The sequence below is a fragment of the Cherax quadricarinatus genome, chromosome 44 (genome assembly GCF_038502225.1).
Source record: "Cherax quadricarinatus isolate ZL_2023a chromosome 44, ASM3850222v1, whole genome shotgun sequence".
In the NCBI taxonomy this organism is placed as follows: Eukaryota; Metazoa; Arthropoda; class Malacostraca; order Decapoda; family Parastacidae; genus Cherax; species Cherax quadricarinatus.
The window spans coordinates 16,482,808-16,505,479 of record NC_091335.1 but is presented as its reverse complement, the minus strand read 5'-3'; the positions used below and the strand labels follow the sequence as shown (position 1 = coordinate 16,505,479).

The 22,672-nt window shown below is 39.1% G+C and overlaps 1 protein-coding gene across 2 annotated transcripts in view; it reads right to left on the bottom strand.

Moving 5' to 3' along the window:
• LOC128697440 (trichoplein keratin filament-binding protein) overlaps nt 1-22,672 on the bottom strand; it is a 38,440-nt gene that overhangs the window by 8,098 nt on the left and 7,670 nt on the right. For both annotated transcript variants that reach the window (XM_053789103.2, XM_053789104.2), the window contains exons 4-9: nt 20,526-20,645; nt 18,585-18,811; nt 4,885-5,013; nt 3,882-4,014; nt 1,206-1,306; nt 720-825 (exon numbers count right to left, since the gene is read on the bottom strand). In XM_053789103.2, coding sequence (XP_053645078.1) covers nt 720-825; nt 1,206-1,306; nt 3,882-4,014; nt 4,885-5,013; nt 18,585-18,811; nt 20,526-20,645 — 816 coding nt within the window. The remainder of the gene's footprint in view (nt 1-719; nt 826-1,205; nt 1,307-3,881; nt 4,015-4,884; nt 5,014-18,584; nt 18,812-20,525; nt 20,646-22,672) is intronic.

Here is a 22,672-nt window from a genome sequence, read left to right as displayed (position 1 = left end):
GTGCACACGAAGGCCTGGGATCTCCAATCAACTTGGCGTCCACCAGGACGCTGACATGTCCCTAGGGCAGCTCTCCATCGGGCTGCTAACGGAGTCACTGGCTTCTTGGACCTCTTGGGGAGGGTCGATGGTGCTCGTGCAAGCAGCAGATCCCGGGGCAACTTGCTGCTGTTTGCAATGGCTGTCTGCCGAGGAGAGACAGGCACCTAGCAACATCTGTTATTGGGGCATTGGATGAATTCCCTACTATGTTTGTTAACTGCTCATTACTCTGTAATTTGTCTATGATTGTAATCATGTGATAACGTGTTTATCATTCATTACCTTTGAAACTTGTCATGATTGTGACCAGCTCTACCTGGAGCTCATTACCTTTGTAAATTCTCATGATTAATGTGTTTGATTCATTACCTTTGCAATTATTCATTAGTGTGACCAGCTCTACCTGGAGCTCATTACCTTTGTAACTTGGTCATGATTATGACCAGATCTAGTTAATTACCTTTGTAACTTGTTCAGCTATCAAAACTTTGGAGTCCAGTCCCTGGACCAATTATGTACCTCTGTAATCTTTTGACTACTGCCCACAGGATGGGTATGGGGTCCATAATAAACATATTAAACTAACTGTAAGTCAAGGGGCACCTGCATTAATTAATACAAAAAAAGAAAACCCATTAATTTTTACAGGTGAATAATTAGGTTTGCAGAATACTTACCTGCTGCTGCAGTCCCCTAATGACATCAGACATCAGTTTATCACGTGCTCTTTGCTCTTTTTCCCACTCAGCTTGTCTCTTCTTCCACAACCTCTCTGCTTCTTCACTGCAAGAAAGCATACATAACTATGGCTGTCCTGCCTCGGTGGGATAAGGCTGGTTTGTAGAAAGAACAAAAACAACTATGGCGGTGACAAAAAGTGTAATGAACACTTGTCAATGAGAGGCAGAAGCCCACATGGAGTCAGGAATATAAAATAAAAATTTGTGCGAGTCTTTTTTTTCTCCGTGTTCCTTTATCTATGTGGGTTCCTGCCTCTCAAAAATACAGTATAGCCATGTGCAAAACTAGTGAGGATTGTTCTTGAATCAAAGTCTTACTGCATATACTTTCTTTAAACTAACATGAGTTATCTCAATGGCTACATATCAAATGCTCTTAGTTTTAATTAATTTTCCAAGAGTTGTTGCAGTCATTTTACATACCTGAACAACAACTCATACTCCTTTTCACGCATTATTTCCAAGCGATGCTGTTCCCTCAGAACTGTTTTCATCCATTCTGCTTCTGGTCTTCTCTTTTTCATCTGACAAAATTTTGTTAAAGGAGACATTCTTTTTAATTTGCATATTCACTAAATTTACTTCTGAGTATGTTAACACTCTCCTTAAACCCAACAAAAAATTATACAATAACTAAAAAATATTAATGCAGGAACACATTACATACTTATTTTAAGTGTTTCAAGGTTTATTAACCCTTTCAGGGTCCGTCCCGTAGATCTACGGCTTTACGTTCAGGGTCCAAACCGTAGATCTACGTCATGAGCTCAGCTCACTCTTGATAAACTGTGAGTGGTACATTTGGGCCTAGATATGAGAGAATACATCTATGTGGTATGTGTGCACCACATAAAACAGATCCTGCAGCACACTGTGTATAATGAGAGAAAAAAAAACTGAAATCATGATTTTTCGATTAAAACAGAGACTTTGCAGTGTTTTTTCATATGTTTTTTATAGTTGTATTTGCGATTTCTTGGTCTCATTTGATAGAATGGAAGACATATTACAGAAATAGAGATGATTTTGATTGGTTTTAGCACTGGAAATGGCTTGAAACTGAGCTCAAAGTAGCGGAAATGTTAAATTTTTGCCGATATTCAAGAGTAAACAAACGACCTCACACATCTAATACACGTCAGCTGGTGGGTCTAATATACATTCACAAATATGGTGATGATATTTATACACTTATTACAGTATTGCATAACAGTAAATCTTCTATTTTTTGGTGTGAATAAAAATTCATTATGTGAATAAAAAATCAAAATGGAATTTATTTGTAAAGCCTCAAAACGTAACTAATGAACAGAGGAAACGTTAGTTTAGTTCCTACATTGTTTATTCTGGACCCCATTTTGAAATTGGAATATTTTGAACTTTGTGTTAAATTGGCCAAATTAACAATTTCTGATCACTTTATTTTGTAGTTGAAACAGTTGACTTGGCGATTTCTTGTGCTCAATCGATAGAATAGAAGTAATACTAGTGAAATAGCTAAGAATTTGGTTGACTGGAATAATGTAATTGGCCTAAACTGGGAGTCGAAGTCGGCAAAATCGCAGATTCGTAAATATCGCTGACACATCAAAATTCGCGAGAGCATAATTTCGTAAATTTTCCATCAAATTTCGTACTTTTTGTTTTATTACCTTCACAAAAAGATTCTCTACCATTTCATAAGAAAAAATAGCAAATTTTTTTTTTTAAATTCTTGGACACTGGGGCACCACTTCAGATTTGGGCCTTGGACCCTGAAGGGGTTAAATAATCTCAAATTTATTTTTTTAAATACAATGGCCATCTCCCATCAACGTATGGTGATCCAAAGAAAAGAATATGTATTCAATATCACTCATTCAATGGCTGTCTTGCCTAAAATGTGCAGACATCACAATTCAGAATGTAGACATTGTACCTCCCTCATCCAGGACTCAAGTTCAGTTAACTAAACTTTAGTGCTACCATGCTCATATCCCACAACAGCATATCAAGCCATACAAACCATTCTTCTCCACTCAATTCATTGTAACACACACAAGCTTGCTTGATGTAGGCTTGTGTGAGCCTGCATCTAACCTGTACCCTTCATCCTCTCCACTTCAATCCCTCTTGGGATGACCACTACACCTCCCTTCTTCCATTCCAAATTTATATACATGTACTCTTGGTAATCCTATTCTGCTCAGTTCTCTTTAGGTGCCCAAACCACCTCAACAACCCCTCCTCAGCCCTCTGAATTATACTTCTGGAACTCCCACGCTGTCTCATGATTTCTAGGAGTGTTAGTGCCACTATAATCTCGTACATTTTCCTTTTTGACTCCACAGATCATTTTTTAACAGATGGCTCAACACACTACCTACCTATTTTTCCCTCATTCTATGGTTCACTTCATCTTTCATAGATCCATCTGCCAGTATGTCCACTTCCAAATATCATTCACTTCTTCCATACTCCCACACTTAACTATTATGTAAAAAAAAAAATGTTTATTTTTCTGGTACCTGAGTAAAAACTGCAGTTACAAGAGTAATGTTTTTTTTTTTTTTAACATACTGGCTGTCTCCCACTGAGGCAGGGTGAAATGATAAAGAAGAAACAAAAGGTTTTCTTTTTACATTTAGTAATTTATACAGGAGGAAGGGTTACTAGCCCCTTGCTTCTGACATTTTAGTCGCCTCTTACGACACACGTGGCTTATGAAGGAAGGATTCGTCTCCACTTCCCCATGGAGGTCCACTGATAAAGTAATTAAATGTACAACTACTTGAATGACCAAACAGTATTTTCATGAAGAAAATAATTCTAATATTATTTCGTGTAGTTAATATTTGATTATTTCTACAAGAATAAAACTGTCTCTTGACCAGTAAACCAAGAATGAAGAAATGTATTGGGAAATTAATAATAACCAAGTACAGTACATTACATGGTATTGTAATAGCTAGAAAAGGCAGGATGTACTGCACTACATTCTAAAATTTACAACTCATGAGTATTTCTTTTCTCACCTTTAAAGCAATATTTCTCAGGCAGAACATTAAAACCATTTTAACTACTACCTACTATATTAAAGATCACACTGACGACCAATACCTGTTCATCTGAGTCTTCATCGGAGAACCCTCTCAGCAAGTCCTCTACAATTCCCTCATCCTCCAATAGTTCTTGTTGAATGTCTGCAGCCCTTTTTTTTAATTTCAGTTGATACTGACGTGCCCAAAATAGCCTGAAAATAGAAATTATTATAAAACTCTCTATCTACTTGGAGGTTGTTCGAAGGGTCAATGCCCCCTGCAGCCCTGTGTTTGACCAGGCCTCCCTCTGCTCATGCAAAATGGTAAATTATTCTAAAGTCACTGTAAAAAATACAATAACAGGCATCCCTCACTTTATGCTATGAAGATGTTCCAGGCCTATGGGTTGCAAAGCAAAACTGCATAAAGTAAACTCAATTACTGTTTATGCCTCTGCCTATATGACTACTGCCTATAGTATGGGGAAGGGGGGTTATAATAATGAATGACTAACTAAACCAAAGTAAAACTGGGCATCAATCAAACCAAAGGCTGTGATCATTCAAAGCCTGCACTTAACCCTTGTGTAACCATGGTGCCTACAAAAAATACCCAACCGGAGTTGCTCTCTTCTACTTTAACCACCAGAGTACAATGGTAGAGCACAGGCTTCCCACATGTACAGCCTTAGGTTCAATTCCCATCCAGTCATTTGTGAGTTTAGTTACAGTCATTTATTATAATTTTTCAGAATACAGCACATACTGCCTTGGTATTTTGCCTCTGAACATAATATTCCTTTACAGACCTATTTACATCCTTTTATTATGCCCAGATACTACATTGCTATTTCTGCTTACCAATTTTTTTTGTTATTTGCAAGAGTGCTTACATCACATTAGTACATGTAAATTTCAACTGCATAATTTTTCCAATAGATATACAAGGAATATATTTATGTGATATAGACTATACTATAAAGACTGACTGTAATATTAAGCCACTATCAGTGCTGATGGTTAATTAGTGACAAATTATCTTGAGTATAATTTACCAAAAAGAAAGAAAGAAAAAAAACTTACTCTAATTCTTTACGCTGTCGTAAGTCCTTCATTCGCTCCCGTCTCTGATTTATTTCATGAAGCCATAATTTCTCCCGTTCTAGTGACAACTCCTCGGCTCTTAGGATGTTATCACGTCTTTCTCGTTCCCTGGGAAAATGCAGCTGTTTTAAGCTTTCATGTTAATTTGAATGACGGATTCACACTGACATAAGATATTAGATGCATATAGCCAAGAATAAATATTAAAGATTCTGTACAGGACTGTATAGCAATATACAGTGGACCCCCGGTTAACGATATTTTTTCATTCCAAAAGTATGTTCAGGTGCCAGTACTGACCGAATTTGTTCCCATAAGGAATATCGTGAAGTAGATTAGTCCATTTCAGACCCCCAAACATACACGTACAAACGCACTTACATAAATACACTTACATAATTGGTCGCATTGGGAGGTGATCGTTAAGCGGGGGTCCACTGTATATCTTACTGACAACTCTTCTATGCTGTATTCAGAATTCCTTAAAAAACTGAAACTGTTTCACAGAACAAGCAGTTTTCCTGAGAGTAAACAAGATGTTTTAATCTTGGAACTGTATCAAATCCATAAATAAGCAAACTTAAGTCAGTCACGTATATTTCAAAGAAATACTGTAAAGTACGTATAGCAGAACCTCAGTTTTCGTATTTTTATTTATTTATTTATTTATTTATTTATTTATTAATTTGAACATGATACAGAGAAGTACAAAGGAATACAGTTATTAAAGTGCAACATGCCAAAGCTCCTTGTATGCAGAGCATTATGGGCAGGCTTAAAATTAACTTAAGATTAACTAAGCAATGATATATTCAGTGGTAAAAACATTATTGTAAACAGATAACAATTTAGCATAAATGAGTATTACAAAGACAGGTCATATGGTCATTTACTGTGTTGCTGAGCATTCAGTAGAATGGAGTATTCTGTTAGGTAATGTAATTAAAAAATAACAAAGTTTGATTGGGTCACAGGTTAGACATTTATGAGATACTATAATGAGAAACATTTATGAGATACAATTTATGAGATACAATTACATATTCAGTATTTATTTAGTTGTGGGTGAGTAAGTGATTTTTGAGAAGAGACTTGAATTTATAAACAGACAGTGTTTCTTTTATATTCTCAGGTAATGAATTCCAGATTTTAGGGCCTTTTATGTGCATTGAGTTTTTGCATAGCGTGAGATGGACACGAGGAACATCAAAGAGTGATCTGTGCCTTGTGTTATGGTCATGTGTTCTGTTGAGGTTGGTAAGGAGATGTTTGAGGGGAGGGTTTATATCGGAGTTAAGTGGTCTATGTATGTAGTAGGTGCAGTAATAAGTATGGATGTTTTGTATGGTGAGTAGGTGTTATGGGGCTATAGTACCCAACATGTATTTATAAGTAACAGTTACTATAATAATACCTAATTATATTGAATTGATGGGGACTTTGCTCTAAATGTCAGAAGGACTGATCAACCTTATGACTGAGAGGCAGCTGGGTCAAACCTATTTTTCTCAATATAATAGGTTATACTATAGACACATAAACACACAATTTAAATAAGTAGTTTATAAAGTTGTACAGTGGACCCCCGCTTAACGATCACCTCCAAATGCGACCAATTATGTAAGTGTATTTATGTAAGTGCGTTTGTACGTGTATGTTTGGGGGTCTGAAATGGACTAATCTACTTCACAATATTCCTTATGGGAAAAAATTCGGTCAGTACTGGCACCTGAACATACTACTGGAATGAAAATAGTTCGTTAACCGGGGGTCGACTGTATTTCTTTTTGTAAAAGTAAAATTAAGAGGTGGTAGAATTGTGGTAACTGGAGAATTGTGCTTGGCAACAGTCTTTTGTTTTGGTGGGAGGAGCTTAGGTAGGCTTCTCTCTCTCTCCCTCTCACTGACTCTCTCTCTCTGTGGCTGACCTTCAACCTGGCAGGATCTCTGGGTCCTTCTCCTATCTTTTGGGGCATCATGTGTGCTCCAGGGGTGAGTTTTTATAATTTAAGTTTTGGCCACCATACCCAGGGTGACTAAAGTGTGTCAAAACACTGGTTAGCCCAGAGTTATGTCAGGAAGAGTGAAGGACAAGAGTTGTTGCAACACACCATGTGGAGCACAGGCATGGAGTGTGTAGATTTTGTTTTGAAAATGGAGGCTGTGATTGTATATTCTGTACATATCTATTGAGAATACAGTTATATTTTTATAGTAGTAGTTTACATAACCTGTGAAGAGGGCTGGTGAAAGGGTATCAGAGACACTCAAGATGATCAGCCATGATGTAAGTATTACCCCTAGACAAATAAGGCCATTAAGTAAAAGCTACCCCACACTAGAACATGTAGTGAGAACCTTACCATCCAAGAAATAAGGGAAACCAACGTAACATGGGAGCTTGACCGGGAGAGTTATTTGACTGCTAAAATAACTCAAAACATTCTTTGAACTATATGTGCTGGTATGGGGTAATAACAGTTGCATGTTTCTGGTAGAAGATTTACCAAGGTGGTGTCAGTGGAAGTGTTGTTTTCATATATTAGTTTACAGGTTGTTTTTCTCCTAAGGTGGGGGAAAGGGAGTAACACATTTTTGTTGTGGTTATGGTAAGTGCTATGTGCATAGTTTACATTCAATTTGTGTTATTTTATGTGCCTGTGGGAAAACTTTGTCCACTGATACTGTAAGAGGGAAGCAAGTGTTTAAAGATAAAACTATGTCAGAAGATGAGTCTTCAGATTTTTTAGGCTTCAGGGAAGAAGGTAATAATTCATCAGTAAACATGCCTGTTAACAGTGAACATGAGGGATCACCTACTCCAGGTGATATGGAAATGGAGAGAATGAGACTGAAATTAGCTGTACTAGAGGCTGAAATGAAATTAATGAAAGCTAAGGAGGAAGAACGTCAGAGGTTAGGAGGTTCAGAACAAGAGCCTGAGCAGTACTTTAACATAACTAAAGCTGCAAATTTTGTCCCTAAGTTTACAGAGAGTGACCCAGATAGATATTTTTCTTTTTTTGAGAAGACTGCTTTGGAGCAAGGATGGCCCAAACAGAAGTGGGCTACCCTAGTTCGCACACAACTTGTGGGTAAAGGATTCCAGAGAGTAGAGACTCTGGAGGGGCAAGATTTTTCTGATTATGATAAGATTAAAGAGGAAGTATTGCTTGCATACCAAATGATACCTGAGAAATATAGACAAAAGTTCAGGAATCAAAAATTTCAGGATGGGCAGACCTTAACTGAGTTTGGGAATGAGAAACTGTTCCTTTTTAAGAAATGGGTTTGTTCCAAAGGAGTTAATAAAGACTATAACAAATTAGTAGATCTGATGGTTCATGAGGAATTGTACAATACAATCCCTGTTGACCTCAGAGAATATTTGGAGGACAAAAACCCAGAAAATCTTTCAGAAGCACTGGATCTAGGTGACCGATTCTTGGCTCGCAGGGAATTGGTAAGTAAAAACAGTCATGCTGCTTCTGAAAATTTCCCCACTCGTTCTAAACCTTATTCCAAGTCCTATGGTCATAAAGGTAAGTGGGACAAGAATTTTCAGGAACAAATTAAGGCTGAGGTGCCCTATAAAATAGAAGGAAAAGGTAAGTCAGCTGGAGTTCAAAGTTTACCTAGACAATCAGATAATGTTTCAGGTCCTCGAGTAAACAGTACCAGTCCTACACCAAATGGTAAAAATACCTTTAAGAGTTTTATCTGTTATTACTGTAACAAAACTGGACACACTCAAAAGTTTTGCTGGTCAAGGCAGCGAGATCAGGAAAGGGAGGAACCACCCCAGAGGACTCTAACTGCAGAGATACATCCAGTTGCCTGCATTAGGTCTTCAAGGCAAGGTGAGGAGGAACCTTTGGATCTAGACCCCAGGATGCAGGTATTTTCTAGTAAGTCCACAGTTGCTTTGCATAAGGATGTGGGTAGGGTTGAGAATATAGTGTCCTTGAGAGATAGATGTAGCACCTACTCCTTGCTACGTGCTGGAGTGTTGCCAATGCCTAAGGATACCTATACTGGAGTAGATGTATTATTGAAGGGTATTACGGGTTCAACCATAAGGACACCAGTACACAAATTATGGGTAGAATCTGCATACCAAGTTGGCTATCTCCCTGTAGGTATCTCAGATGAAATTCCCTTCGAAGGGGTCGACCTCTTATTAGGGAATAATGTGATGGGCTTGTTAGACAGTGAAGAACCACTAGTATGGGGGCAACCAGGCCCCAAAGTTTGGGAGAAGAAGGCTAGGGAGACCCTGCCAGACCTTTTCCCTGTTGGTGCCATCACAAGAAGTATGTCTCGTGACCAGGATACCAAGGGTAATCCTTATATTTCTCATGAGGATGGTGAGGACTTAGGTTTGGAAACTCTATTTTCTGAGGTTGAACTGCAATCAACTAAAGAAAAGGATACCACAACCCGAGTTGAGCCTAATCAGTGCAGAGATCAAGGAAGTAATGTGAGGGAGATTGGGCCTACTATGATGCAGTTAATTGCTGCACAGGGGTGTGATGACACACTTAAGTCGATCAGAGCCTCAGCTGTGACTGAGGAGGAATCTTTACGTTTAAATAAATGCTTCTATTTCAGGAAAGGTATACTCATGAAGAAGGCACCTTCGGTTGCAGTACCAGTAGAAGGAGAGCCAAGTTTTTGTCACCAGGTCGTGGTGCCTGAGCCTTATAGAAACCATGTTCTTAGCTTAGTGCATGACACACCTCTAGGTGGACACCTAGGTATTGCTAAAACAGTATCCAGGGTTTCCAGGCACTTCTTCTGGCCTCGGCTGTGGGAGACGGTGGGAGATTATATAAAGACCTGTCATACCTGCCAAATTATAGGGAAACCTAATCAAAGCATTAAACCTGTCCCCCTTCAGCCAATTTCAGCACCAGGTGAACCCTTCAGCAAGCTGGTAGTGGATGTCGTTGGCCCACTCCCAAGGACCAGAATAGGAAATAATTATTTACTAACAATAATTTGCTCCACTACCAGGTACCCAGAAGCAATCCCTCTACGCAAGATAACAGCTCGAGTGGTCTTAAGGGCTTTGATGAAGTTCTTTTCCCATGTTGGCTTTCCTCGGGAGGTACAAACAGATCAAGGGTCTAACTTTACCTCGAAATTATTTAGGAATGTGTTAAAGGGGTTAGATGTACAGCCCAAATTTTCAACTGCCTATCACCCTCAGTCTCAGGGAGTGGTAGAGAGATTTCATCAAACTCTTAAGACAATGATGCGAGCTTATTGTATGAATAACACTAGTGATTGGGATGAGGGTATCCCTTTTCTCTTGTTTGCCGTGCGGGAAAGCACCCAAGAATCTCTCAGTTTCAGCCCTTTCGAGCTTGTCTATGGTCATCCAGTGAGGGGACCACTGACTATTCTCAAGGAGCATTGGCTGGGTGGTGAAAATGAGGCTTCCCCGCCGGAAGATGTTCTCTTTTTCAGGAAACGATTGGACCAGGCGAGACAGATGGCAGCAGACAACCTCAAAGCTAGTCAGAGGGCCATGAAGCAGCGGTACGACCAAAGGGCAGCCCCTCGCTCCTTCAGTGTTGGAGAGGAAGTGTTAGCTTTGGAGCCGGTTCCGGGACATGCCTTGGCTGCACGATTTGATGGACCCTTTGTCATCACAGGCAGGTCTGGCCCCAATTATGTAATTAAGATGCCTGGCCGTCGCAAATCAGAAAGGACTGTGCACATTAACAGGTTGAAGAAATACCATTCTAGGGCAGGAGTTGCCGCTATTCAAGTTGAGTGTGACGATACTGAAAAACTTCCTGTAACAACAGAAGTAAGGCTGTGCAATTCAGCCATCTTGCAAAATCCCTTGGCACACATGAAGGGACTCAGTGTACAGGGAGCCTGTGACTTGGTTCAGTTACTCCAAAAATTTACAGATTTGTTTGGGGATGTACCCAAAGTAAGTAAATTGCCTCCCCATGATGTGGATGTCGGGGAAGCTGTTCCAATAAAGCAGGCTCCTTACCGCATGAACCCAACAAAACAACTTCACATGGAGGAAGAAGTGAAATTCCTCCTTCAAAACCAGTTTGTAGTGCCTAGCGAGAGTCAGTGGGCATCTCCATGCCTGATGGTTCCCAAACCTGATGGATCTATGCGTATGTGCACTGACTATCGCAGAGTAAATGAAGTAACGAAGGCTGACGGTTACCCTTTGCCACGTATGGATGATGTGATTGATGCTGTGGGAGGGGCAAAGTTTGTGAGCAAACTGGACTTACTTAAAGGGTATTATCAGATACCCCTCACCCAGCGAGCCAAGGAAATTTCAGCCTTCGTCACTCCAGATGGGTTATTTCAATATAATGTTCTTCCTTTTGGGTTAAAAAATGCTCCTGCCACCTTCCAGCGTCGTATAAATACTGTCATAAGGGGGTTGGATGGTGTGCGGGCCTATCTAGATGATATTGTGGTATTCAGTAACCAGTGGGAAACTCACTTGGTAAGATTGCAAAAGTTGTTTGAATGTCTATCCCAAGCCAATCTAACCATCAATTTGAGCAAAAGTGAGTTTGGCCAAGCCAGTGTACAATTCTTAGGATATGTAGTTGGTCAGGGAAAAGTTGCCCCAATTCATGCTAAGGTGGAGGCCATTATAAATTTTCCTAGACCACAGAATCGGAAGGCAGTGATTGATGAGGTTCCTGGGCATGGTGGGTTATTACAGACGATTCTGCCCCAACCTCTCCCAGGTAACGTCACCACTGACAACTTTGACCAGTCCCAAAGTTCAATTCAACTGGGACAGCAAGTGTGACAGGGCTTTTGAAAATGTGAAAATGTTATTAGGGAATGCTCCTATCTTGAAAAGTCCTGAGTTTGAATGCCCCTTCTCTCTACAAGTGGATGCTAGTGATGTAGGGGTAGGTGCAGTGTTGTTGCAGGGTGATGAGAGAGATAGCCTTCAGCCAGTTTGTTACCATTCAGCCAAATTAAAAAAGCATCAACGTGGTTATGCAACTGTAGAGAAAGAGGCTTTGGCTTTGGTGTTGGCTGTGCAGAAATTTGAAGTTTATATCAGTGCATCCCCACATCCTGTAATAGTGTATAGTGACCATAACCCTCTGAGGTTTTTGCAAAGAATGAGAAACCACAATCAAAGACTCTTAAGATGGGCTTGGTTCCTACAGCCTTTTAATTTGGAAGTCAAATATATAAAAGGCTCAGAGAATGTGGTTGCTGATGCTCTCTCTAGATGTTTCATGTAGATGCATGGTGCGTACTTTGTACATAGTGTTTGTCTTGTGCTGACCTTGTTGTTTTTGCAGTGGTGAACTCTCAGCGAGCCTGAGTACTCTCTACCAGCCATCTGACTGTGAAGGAGTCGAGTCAGAGCCAAAAGTGTGACGAGGGTCAGGGTGTACTTAAATGTGAGTTGAGGCAGTGGTTGACAACCTTCGGTAACATGAGACGTTCAGGAAGGTATGTGATGTTGTGTCTTGGTGTGCTCTATATACAAAACGGCCCGACGGTTTGCCTTTGTGGTCCCCTGGACCCCTCCATATTCTATGTCAGCCTCCTCTTCATAAGTTTGGAGGATCTGTGTGGAGTGGGACCTCGGAAGATGGGCTTGAGTGCCTGACCATGTTAAGGATCGTGAGTGTTGACTGGAAGTCTCACTGTTTGGTTCGGCCACCAAGTGAGAGACACCTTGACATGTTTTGTGAAGTTTCCTGCCTGGTGTACACCTGACTGCTCTGGGTTTGGCTCTACTCTCGTCTCCTGATCAGGAAGATGCCACCCTGGAGTACCAGTTGCTTGCTGGATTACCGTAGCAGAGGCACAGGCCTGTTGGTGCGGGCTTTCACAGTGGGCATTGTGTGCAAAATTTTGCATTGTAATGTGTATTGTTTAAAAGCCACTAAAATTGTAAATAGTTACACCCTTGAGTATATGGGTATGGTTAAAATGCTTTTCTAAAAAATTCTGCAATCTGTTGTAAATAACAGTAAAGTGAAGAGTAGTTATGGTGCTAGGAAATATGTAGCATTTCTAGTAGTCTTGTTACCGCCTTCAGACTTAAGCAATATACTTTTTACTAGCCGTATCCTGAGGGACACTGCTAGCTTTTGTGAGACTTCGTCTGGAGGTGGGGGTGTTATGGGGCTATAGGACCCAACATGTATTTATAAGTAACAGTTACTATAATAATACCTAATTATATTGAATTGATGGGGACTTTGCTCTAAATGTCAGAAGGACTGATCAACCTTATGACTGAGAGGCAGCTGGGTCAAACCTATTTTTCTCAATATAATAGGTTATACTATAGACACATAAACACACAATTTAAATAAGTAGTTTATAAAGTTGTATTTCTTTTTGTAAAAGTAAAATTAAGAGGTGGTAGAATTGTGGTAACTGGAGAATTGTGCTTGGCAACAGTCTTTTGTTTTGGTGGGAGGAGCTTAGGTAGGCTTCTCCCTCTCACTGACTCTCTCTCTCTGTGGCTGACCTTCAACCTGGCAGGATCTCTGGGTCCTTCTCCTATCTTTTGGGGCATCATGTGTGCTCCAGGGGTGAGTTTTTATAATTTAAGTTTTGGCCACCATACCCAGGGTGACTAAAGTGTGTCAAAACACTGGTTAGCCCAGAGTTATGTCAGGAAGAGTGAAGGACAAGAGTTGTTGCAACACACCATGTGGAGCACAGGCATGGAGTGTGTAGATTTTGTTTTGAAAATGGAGGCTGTGATTGTATATTCTGTACATATCTATTGAGAATACAGTTATATTTTTATAGTAGTAGTTTACATAACCTGTGAAGAGGGCTGGTGAAAGGGTATCAGAGACACTCAAGATGATCAGCCATGATGTAAGTATTACCCCTAGACAAATAAGGCCATTAAGTAAAAGCTACCCCACACTAGAACATGTAGTGAGAACCTTACCATCCAAGAAATAAGGGAAACCAACGTAACAGTAGGTTTAGAGTTTTGAATATTGGTGGAGTATGCTGCCTGTTGTGGGAATTTGTTATCATTCTGACTGCAGCCTTTTGTTGGGTAATTAGTGGTCTGAGATGGTTTATTGTTGTTGAGCCCCATGCACAAATTCCATAGGTGAGATAGGGGTAAATAAGTGAGTGATATAGGGCCAGGAGGGCTGACTGTGGAACATAGTACCGTATCTTCGATAGTATGCCTACAATCTTGGAATTTTTTTGGGAAATTTGTTGTATATGTGTTTGAAATTTGAGTCTACAGTGGACCCCTGCATAACGATATTAATCCGTTCCTGAGAGCTCATTGTTATGCAAAATTATCGTTATGCGAATGAATTTTCCCCATAAGAAATAATGGAAATCAAATTAATCCGTGCAAGACACCCCAAAGTATGGAAAAAAAAAATTTTACCACATGAAATATTAATTTTAATACACACAAACTGAAAAAGACATGCACAGTTACATGACACTTACCTTTATTGAAGATCTGGTGATGATTGATGGGATGGGAGGAGGAGAGAGTCTTAGTGTTTAGAAGGGGAATCCCCTTCCATTAAGACTTGAGGTGTCAAGTCCTTTTCCGGGGTTACTTCCCTTCTTCTTTTAATGCCACTAGGACCAGCTTCAGAGTCACTGGACTTCTGTCGCACAACATATCTGTCCATAGAGGCCTGTACCTCCCATTCCTTTATGACTTTCCTAAAGTGGTTCACAACATTGTCAGTGTAATAGTCACCAGCACGGCTTGCAATAGCTGTGTTAGGGTGATTGTCATCAAAAAAGGTTTGCACTTTAAGCCACATTCCACACATATCCTTAATCTTTGAAGTAGGCAACTTCTTCAATTTCTCTCTCCCCTCCTCCGAAGCAGTTTCCTCAGGTCTGGCCTCATGCTGATGAAGATGATCTAACAGCTCATCAGTGGTTAGTTCTTCATTGTCCTCCTTCACCAACTCTTCCACATCATCCCCACTAACCTCCAACCCCAAGGACTTTCCCAATGCCACAGTGGATTCCTCAACTGGCATAGGATTCCCAGGGTTAGCCTCAAACCCTTCAAAATCCCTTTTGTCTACACATTCTGGCCACAGTTTCTTCCAACAGAGTTCAAGGTCCTCTTAGTCACTCCCTCCCAAGCCTTACCTATGAGGTTTACACAATTGAGGATATTAAAGTGCTCTCTCCAAAACTCTCTTAGAGTCAATTGAGTTTCTGAGGTCACTACAAAGCACCTTTCAAACAGAGCTTTTGTGTACAGTTTTTTGAAGTTTGTAATAACCTGCTGGTCCATGGGCTGCAGGAGAGGAGTGGTATTAGGAGGCAAAAACTTCACCTTAATGAAGCTCATGTCCCCATAAAGTCGCTCTGCCACGTCTGTAGGATGACCAGGGGCATTGTCTAACACCAGGAGGCACTTAAGGTCTAATTTCTTTTCAGTTAGGTAATTTTTCACATTGGGGGCAAATGCTTGGTGTAACCAGTCATAGAAAAAGTCCCTAGTGACCAATGCCTTACTGTTTGCTCTCCACAGCACACACAAATTAGCCTTGAGGATATTCTTTTGCCTGAACGCTCTGGGAGTTTCTGAGTGATACACTAATAAAGGCTTCACTCTGCAATCACCACTAGCATTGGAACACATCAACAGAGTAAGCCTGTCTTTCATAGGCTTATGTCCTGGGAGTGCCTTTTCCTCCTGAGTAATGTAGGTCCTGCTTGGCATTTTCTTCCAAAACAGGCCTGTTTCATCACAATTAAACACTTGTTCAGGTTTCAGTCCTTCACTGTCTGTGTACTCCTTGAATTCCTGCACATATTTTTCAGCTGCTTTGTGGTCCGAACTGGCAGCCTCACCATGCCTTATCACACTATGTATGCCACTACGCTTCTTAAATCTCTCAAACCAACCTTTGCTGGCCTTAAATTCACTCACATCATCACTAGTTGCAGGCATTTTTTTAATTAAATCCTCATGCAACTTCCTAGCCTTTTCACTTATGATCACTTGAGAGATGCTATCTCCTGCTAACTGCTTTTCATTTATCCACACCAATAAGAGTCTCTCAACATCTTCCATCACTTGCGATCTCTGTTTCGAAAACACAGTTGAACCTTTGGCAAGAACAGCTTCCTTGATTGCCGTTTTCTTGGACACAATAGTAGCGATGGTTGATTGGGGTTTACTATACAACCTGGCCAGCTCGGAGACACGCACTCCACTTTCATACTTAGCAATGATCTCTTTCTTCATCTCTATAGTAATTCTCACCCTTATTCCTGTAGGGTTGGCACTAGAAGCTTTCTTGGGGCCCATGGTTACTTATTTTGCAGATAAAATCACCAAAAACACTGTAATAATACGAAATGTTCCGATTGTATGCTTGGATGTTACCGCGGAGGCTGGCTGGTAAACAATGCCACTGGCGGAACATGTGAGGCTGGCTCATGCCGCACATTAGACGCGTCTCGGACGAATAGCGTTGAGCGGGTTTTTTAGCGGTATGCGAGGCAAAATCTTAGCGATAAAATGTATCGGTATGCGGATTTAACGTTATGTGATGCCAACGGTATGCGGGGGTCCACTGTATTATCAAGGTGGATTCCTAAGAATTTTCCCTCTGTGAGTTTTGTGATAGGTGATCCATTTATCATTATGTTAAGAGGGACATCTGTAGCTCTGTTACCAAACTGAATGAAGTAGGTTTTGTCAATGTTTAGAGAGATTTGTTAGTCCTCATTCAGGTAGATATTTTCTGTAATTCGGTATTTACAGTATTGGCTAGTGTGACTGGGCTCGGGTGAGAGAAGTTGGATATCATAAGTTGGATAATCTGTTCTCATAATACAATTTTTTAGCCCTTCTTATCAGGCTGGTTAGGATTGACGAGTAACGTTTTGTTTGGTCTCTGGTTATGTGACCCATTCTGTACTGTTTTTCGTACAGGTGCTTTGTATTTATGGATTTGAGGATGCTGGGTGTTAGCCAGGGACTGTTCAGTCTCTTAGCTGTCATTTGTTTAGTTTTTTTAGGGCAGTGCTTGTTATAGAGATATTGGGTCTTTTTTAGAAAATTATTAATACACTCATCAATATCTGTATATATTTCTAGCTCAGTGTGCCAGTCATTGTTTGTCACTGCTGCTGTGAAGTTATTAATGGCTGCCTCATTGTGAAGTCTGAAAGTGACTTTAGTAGTGTCTTGCCCTAAGCTGTATGTAAAACTATAGTTATTCTTTATAAAATGTATTTTTTGTTACTATTTCCCATAAGAAATAATGTAAATCCAATTAATCCATTCCATACACCCAAAAATATTAACAAAAACTACATTTTATAGAGAATAACTACAGTTTTACATACAGACCAGAGCATACGAAACAGAGGTTCCACTGTATTTGAATTTTCTTTGATTTGATTTTGAACATTCAAAGCACTGTATTTGAGAAGACACTTAAACTACAGGTCTGTCTCAGTGACAGGCTGTATTGTTAAAATGAAAATATCCAGCACAGAGGAAACTTACTATGAAACAGTATAGCTTCTAATGAGAAAAATACTGTGACAGCCACAGAAATTATGCAAAAAATGGATGGACTGATTATATTTAAATTTCCAAGAAGCTTTTGAAAAAAGGTCTCTCTAAAAGACTAACATGAAAACTACAAAATAGAAAAAAAATGCAAATTATTATAATGAAAGATTTTCTGAAGGAAAGGAAAATATTAACAGCAATAGGAGGAAAAATAACCTCATTGGGAATTGTCACCATTGGGATCCCACTAGAATCAGTACTTGCCATGATATTTCTAATTTATGCAAATGGTCTGCCAGTAAATGATGTGAAAATAAACAGCTAAATAAACAATAAAAATTACTAAATCTAAAAGAAAACTTTTATTAAGTAAACAATGGAATGAGATGGATGACAGAATTTTGTGCCTGACAGGACTGATGAAGTATTACCCAAGTTTATGATGTATAAAAAGAGAATAAGTGAAGGTTTGTAAGTAACTGAAACCCAAGAAATGAATAGTTAGCAAATCAGAAATATTTAGGAATATGATTAATATTAAGCATGCAAGCCAAGTGGAAAGCTTTGATTTAGTGCATCTCTCAATTTGCAGTTTCTTGTATAATTTAGTGCCATATTTCTTAAGTGATTACATATTATAGTTTTATCATAATCTCGTCATAACTAGTTCTGTACATACTGATTTTTATCATAATCTCGTCATAACTAGTTCTGTACATACTGATTTTTATCATAATCTCGCCATAACTAGTTCTGTACATGTACTGATTTTTATCATAATCTCGCCATAACTAGTTCTGTACATGTACTGATTTTTATCATAATCTCGCCATAACTAGTTCTGTACATGTACTGATTTTTATCATAATCTCGCCATAACTAGTTCTGTACATACTGATTTTTATCATAATCTTGTCATAACTAGTACTGTGCATACTGATTTGTTATAAATAAATGCACCATTAATATTATAAGTAATAGAAATGTCATAAATTTCAGAAAGGAACAACAAATTAGTTTGATTCCTCATACCCCTTACACAATTCATTACATTCACAGTATGCCTATATTCTCATTTCTTTTTTATATATTGAAGGTACGGATACAGAATTAGCTAAAGAAACTTTTAACCCTGATGAATACGTTTTCTTACTTTATTTGTTCTACTTGAGCTTCTAACTCAACTTTCCATTCTGCCTGCTTCTTCAGCTTCTCCTCTTCTGCTTTTCTGTCCTCTTCCTCCAGTCGCTGCCTAATAGCTGCTGCTTCAATGTCTTTCTTATGATCTTCTTCAAGTCTCCGCTGCCTTTCATCCTCCTTCCACTGGCGTTGGTTGACCCAGGCTTCTTGAACAAAATGATTGAACCTGTCTGATTCCATCTGATGTAAAATATGGAATTTGTTAAATAAAAAAAAAATTAATAAATTACTGTTCTATCTAATACAGCAGCTGTTGCAAATTATTTCTATTCATTTCCTTTGGATTAAAAATAATTCTCAATTCCCCTCATGTCCAAACCATGTTAGAGTAAACACAAGAAATATTCACTGGGAATTTATTATAGTACAATGGAAAAATGCCTTGTAAGAAGATAAGAAATGAATGGGATTTGTAGCTGGGTTATTTAGGCCTAGAAATACTATACATCAAATTAGCAACAAATGACTATGTACAGGATATCCACAAAAACACTCCCTGATTTCAAAGAGGTATAACATGTAACTTTATTGTAATAATCTTTCACAGTTAGTAGCTTCAGATGCAGGATTTCATTCAATTTCATGTGGTATAGGGTAGCATTAAAGGCACTCAAATGTGTCCCCCTCTGGTTGCTTGGCAAACATCGATGTGATAGTCCAGTTTGGTCCAGGCGCTCTGCAGCATATCTGGTGTTTTCATGTGAACTGCTTCAGTGATCAAAATTTTCAGCTCCTCCAGGGATGCAGGTAGTGGTGGTATGTAAACTGTGCTCTTTACGTTCCCCCAAAGAAAGAAGTCACAAATAGTTAGGTCCGGTGATCTTGCAGGCCACCCTGTTTTGGTGGGATATGGCTAGTTCGTTGAAAGAAGAAGAAGAAGAAGAAGAAGAAGAAATATGATAAATACCTCTCAAGCTAAAATGATCTCAAGATCAATTAGGTAATTTTGAAATCTGAGGAGCACTTTGACTGTAATTCAGGCAGTGCTCTTGTCAGTAAAACTAAATACAACACACATAAGAATACAAACAAAATTAACAAATGATAAAAAACTATTAGAATAAAAACTCAACACAAATAGTATCACACCAGTTTGTGGAGACAGGCTAACCACTCCTGGATCTTTTGGACTACAGGGCGAACCAAATCATACTGGGCCAGGGCAAACAAGGTTCACTGAGAATCAGAGCAGACAATGAACCGAGTGCCATTTAGGCCAGCTATCAGAATGAGAGTGGCAAGGATTATGTGGAGCTCTGCAATGAACACTGAGGACTAGTTTGGTAATTGTGGACAGTATAAGTCCTCACAATTGATCTCTGCGAAGTCAACACCACCCTTACTCAATGACTCATCAATAAAGACCTCAATCCATGAAGCATGAACAAAATCATGTTCCAAGAAATTTACCAAAGTCATCAATGAAGACCAGCAATATGAAGTTCCCATCCACTGCCTGTAAAGATATACTGCAGGCACAGTCCAAGGAGAACAGAAAGAACCCAACCTTCATGACTGCTGACACACTGAGGCCACAACATAAGAGCAGCTTACTTTTAACAAACAGCACAGGAAACCCTACATGATGAGCAAAGGGCCCCTTTCTTCCTCTACTATGAAGACTGCAGAATAACTGGGTTCCCAGGTGAATCCTGAACCTAAAACACAAACCCAGCTCCTCACACCAGAGATCCAATGTAAGCTCACTAATCTCATCATAAGAAGCTCTCATGAGGAAAGATATGGAATATACTCATGAAAAGCTATACAGTAATTCTAGGTGATGGAGAGGATTTAGCAAGTGCAGCAAGGAAGAGCTGGCTGAGGAATAGATCTAGCAGCCATACTCAGTAACAGAAAGGACACTCATCCCATTATTTGTATGTAGCCTTACCTGCCTTGCTTGTGGACAGTTTTTCCTCCACACTTCATATGACAATGCCTCAGTCATTTTCCTTCTTTCTTCTTGGTTCTTTTTTTTCAGGTCATCCAAGCGATATTTCAGCATCTCCACCTATTGAATGAGAGAATCTACATGTAAATATTATTTAACAAACACACACACACACACACAGGTATTGCAACGTATTTCAAGAAGTGCTAAACCCAATAAAGCTGTTGGTATTATTAAATAAATGGTTTAGAAAACTGCCATGCTGCTGAATGAGACACTTGTGCAGTATTTGGATATGATGGTGTGTTCTGCCTGAACACATCTCCAGGATGAGGGACTGACTGCTTCAAACTCCTTCTCATCTTCCACCATTCTTCTCTGTACTGGACTGACAAAGCCACTGGCTGGTGAAACATTTCCACAATAAAGATACACAAATGTTGCACAAGTGTCTCAATCATCAAGGTTGCTGATGTTTTATTATAAATATGTAAATTTTTGAGTCCTAGACAGTAGGTTGATAGACAGCAACTGCCCAGGGGGGTACTACTGTCCTGCCAAGCGAGTGTAAACGGAAGCCTGTAATTGTTTTACATGATGGTAGGATTGTTGGTGTCTTTTTCCTGTCTCATAAGCATGCAAGATTTCAGGTACGTCTTGCTGCTACTACTACTTACACTTAGGTCACACTACACATGCATGTACAAAGCATATATATACACAGCCCTCTGGATTTTCTGCTATTTAATTACTAGTTCTTGTTCTTGTTAATTTCCTCTTATCTCCACTGGGAAGTGGAACGGAATTCTTCCTCCGTAAGCCATGTGTGTCGTAAGAGGCGCCTAAAATGCCAGGAGCAAGGGGCTAGTAACCCCTTCTCCTATATACATTACTAAATGTAAAAGGAGGAACTTTCGTTTTTCCTTTTGGGCCACCCCACCTCAGTGGAATACGATCGGTGTGTTGAAAGAAAGAAACATGCAGGATTTCAGGTACATCTTGTTACTTCTATTTACACTTAGGTGACACTACACATGCATTTACGAGCATATATATATACACAGTCCTCTGGGTTTTCTTCTATTTTTTTACTAGTTCTTGTTTTTGTTTATTTCCTCTTATCTCAATGGGGAAGTGGAACAGAATTCTTCCTCTGTGAGCCATGCTTGTCGTAAGAGGAGACTAATATGCCGGGAGCATGGGGTTAGTAACCCCTTCTCCTGTATGCATTACTAAAGTTAAAAAAGAGAAAGTTTTGTTATTCTTTTTGGGCCACCCTGCCACGGTGGGATATGGCCGGTTTGTTGAAAGAAGAAGAATGAAAATTTTTGAGTCCTAGACAGTAGGTTGATAGACAGTAACTGCCCAGGAAGGTACTGCCGTCCTGCTAAGTGAGTGTAAAACGGAAGCCTGTAATTGTTTTACAGGATGGTAGGATTGATGATGTCTTTTTTTCTGTCTCATAAACATGCAAGATTTCAGGTACAACTTGCTACTTCTACTTACACCTAGGTCACACTACACATGCATTACAAGCATATATATAAACACCCCTCTGGGTTTTCTTCTATTTTCTTACTAGTTCTTGTTCTTGTTTATTTCCTCTTATCTCCATGGGAAAGTGGAACAGAATTCTTCCTTTGTAAGCTATACATTACTAAAGTAAAAAAGAGAAACTTTTGTTTTTCTTTTTGGGTCACCCTGCCCTGGTGGGATACAGCCGGTTTGTTGAAAGAAGAAAAAGAAACACACAAGATTTCAGGTACATCTTGCTACTTCTACTCACACTTAGGTTACACTACATTTACAAGCATGCATGCATATATATATATATATATATATATATATATATATATATATATATATATATATATATATATACATACATATATATATATATATATATATACATATACATATATACATAAATACATATATATACAGATATATATACATACAGATATATATATATATATATATATATATATATATATATATATACATATACATATATACATATATACATATATACATATATATATATATATATATATATATATATATATATATACATATATACATATATACATATATATATATATATATACACACACACACACACACACTCCTCTGGGTTTTCTTCTATT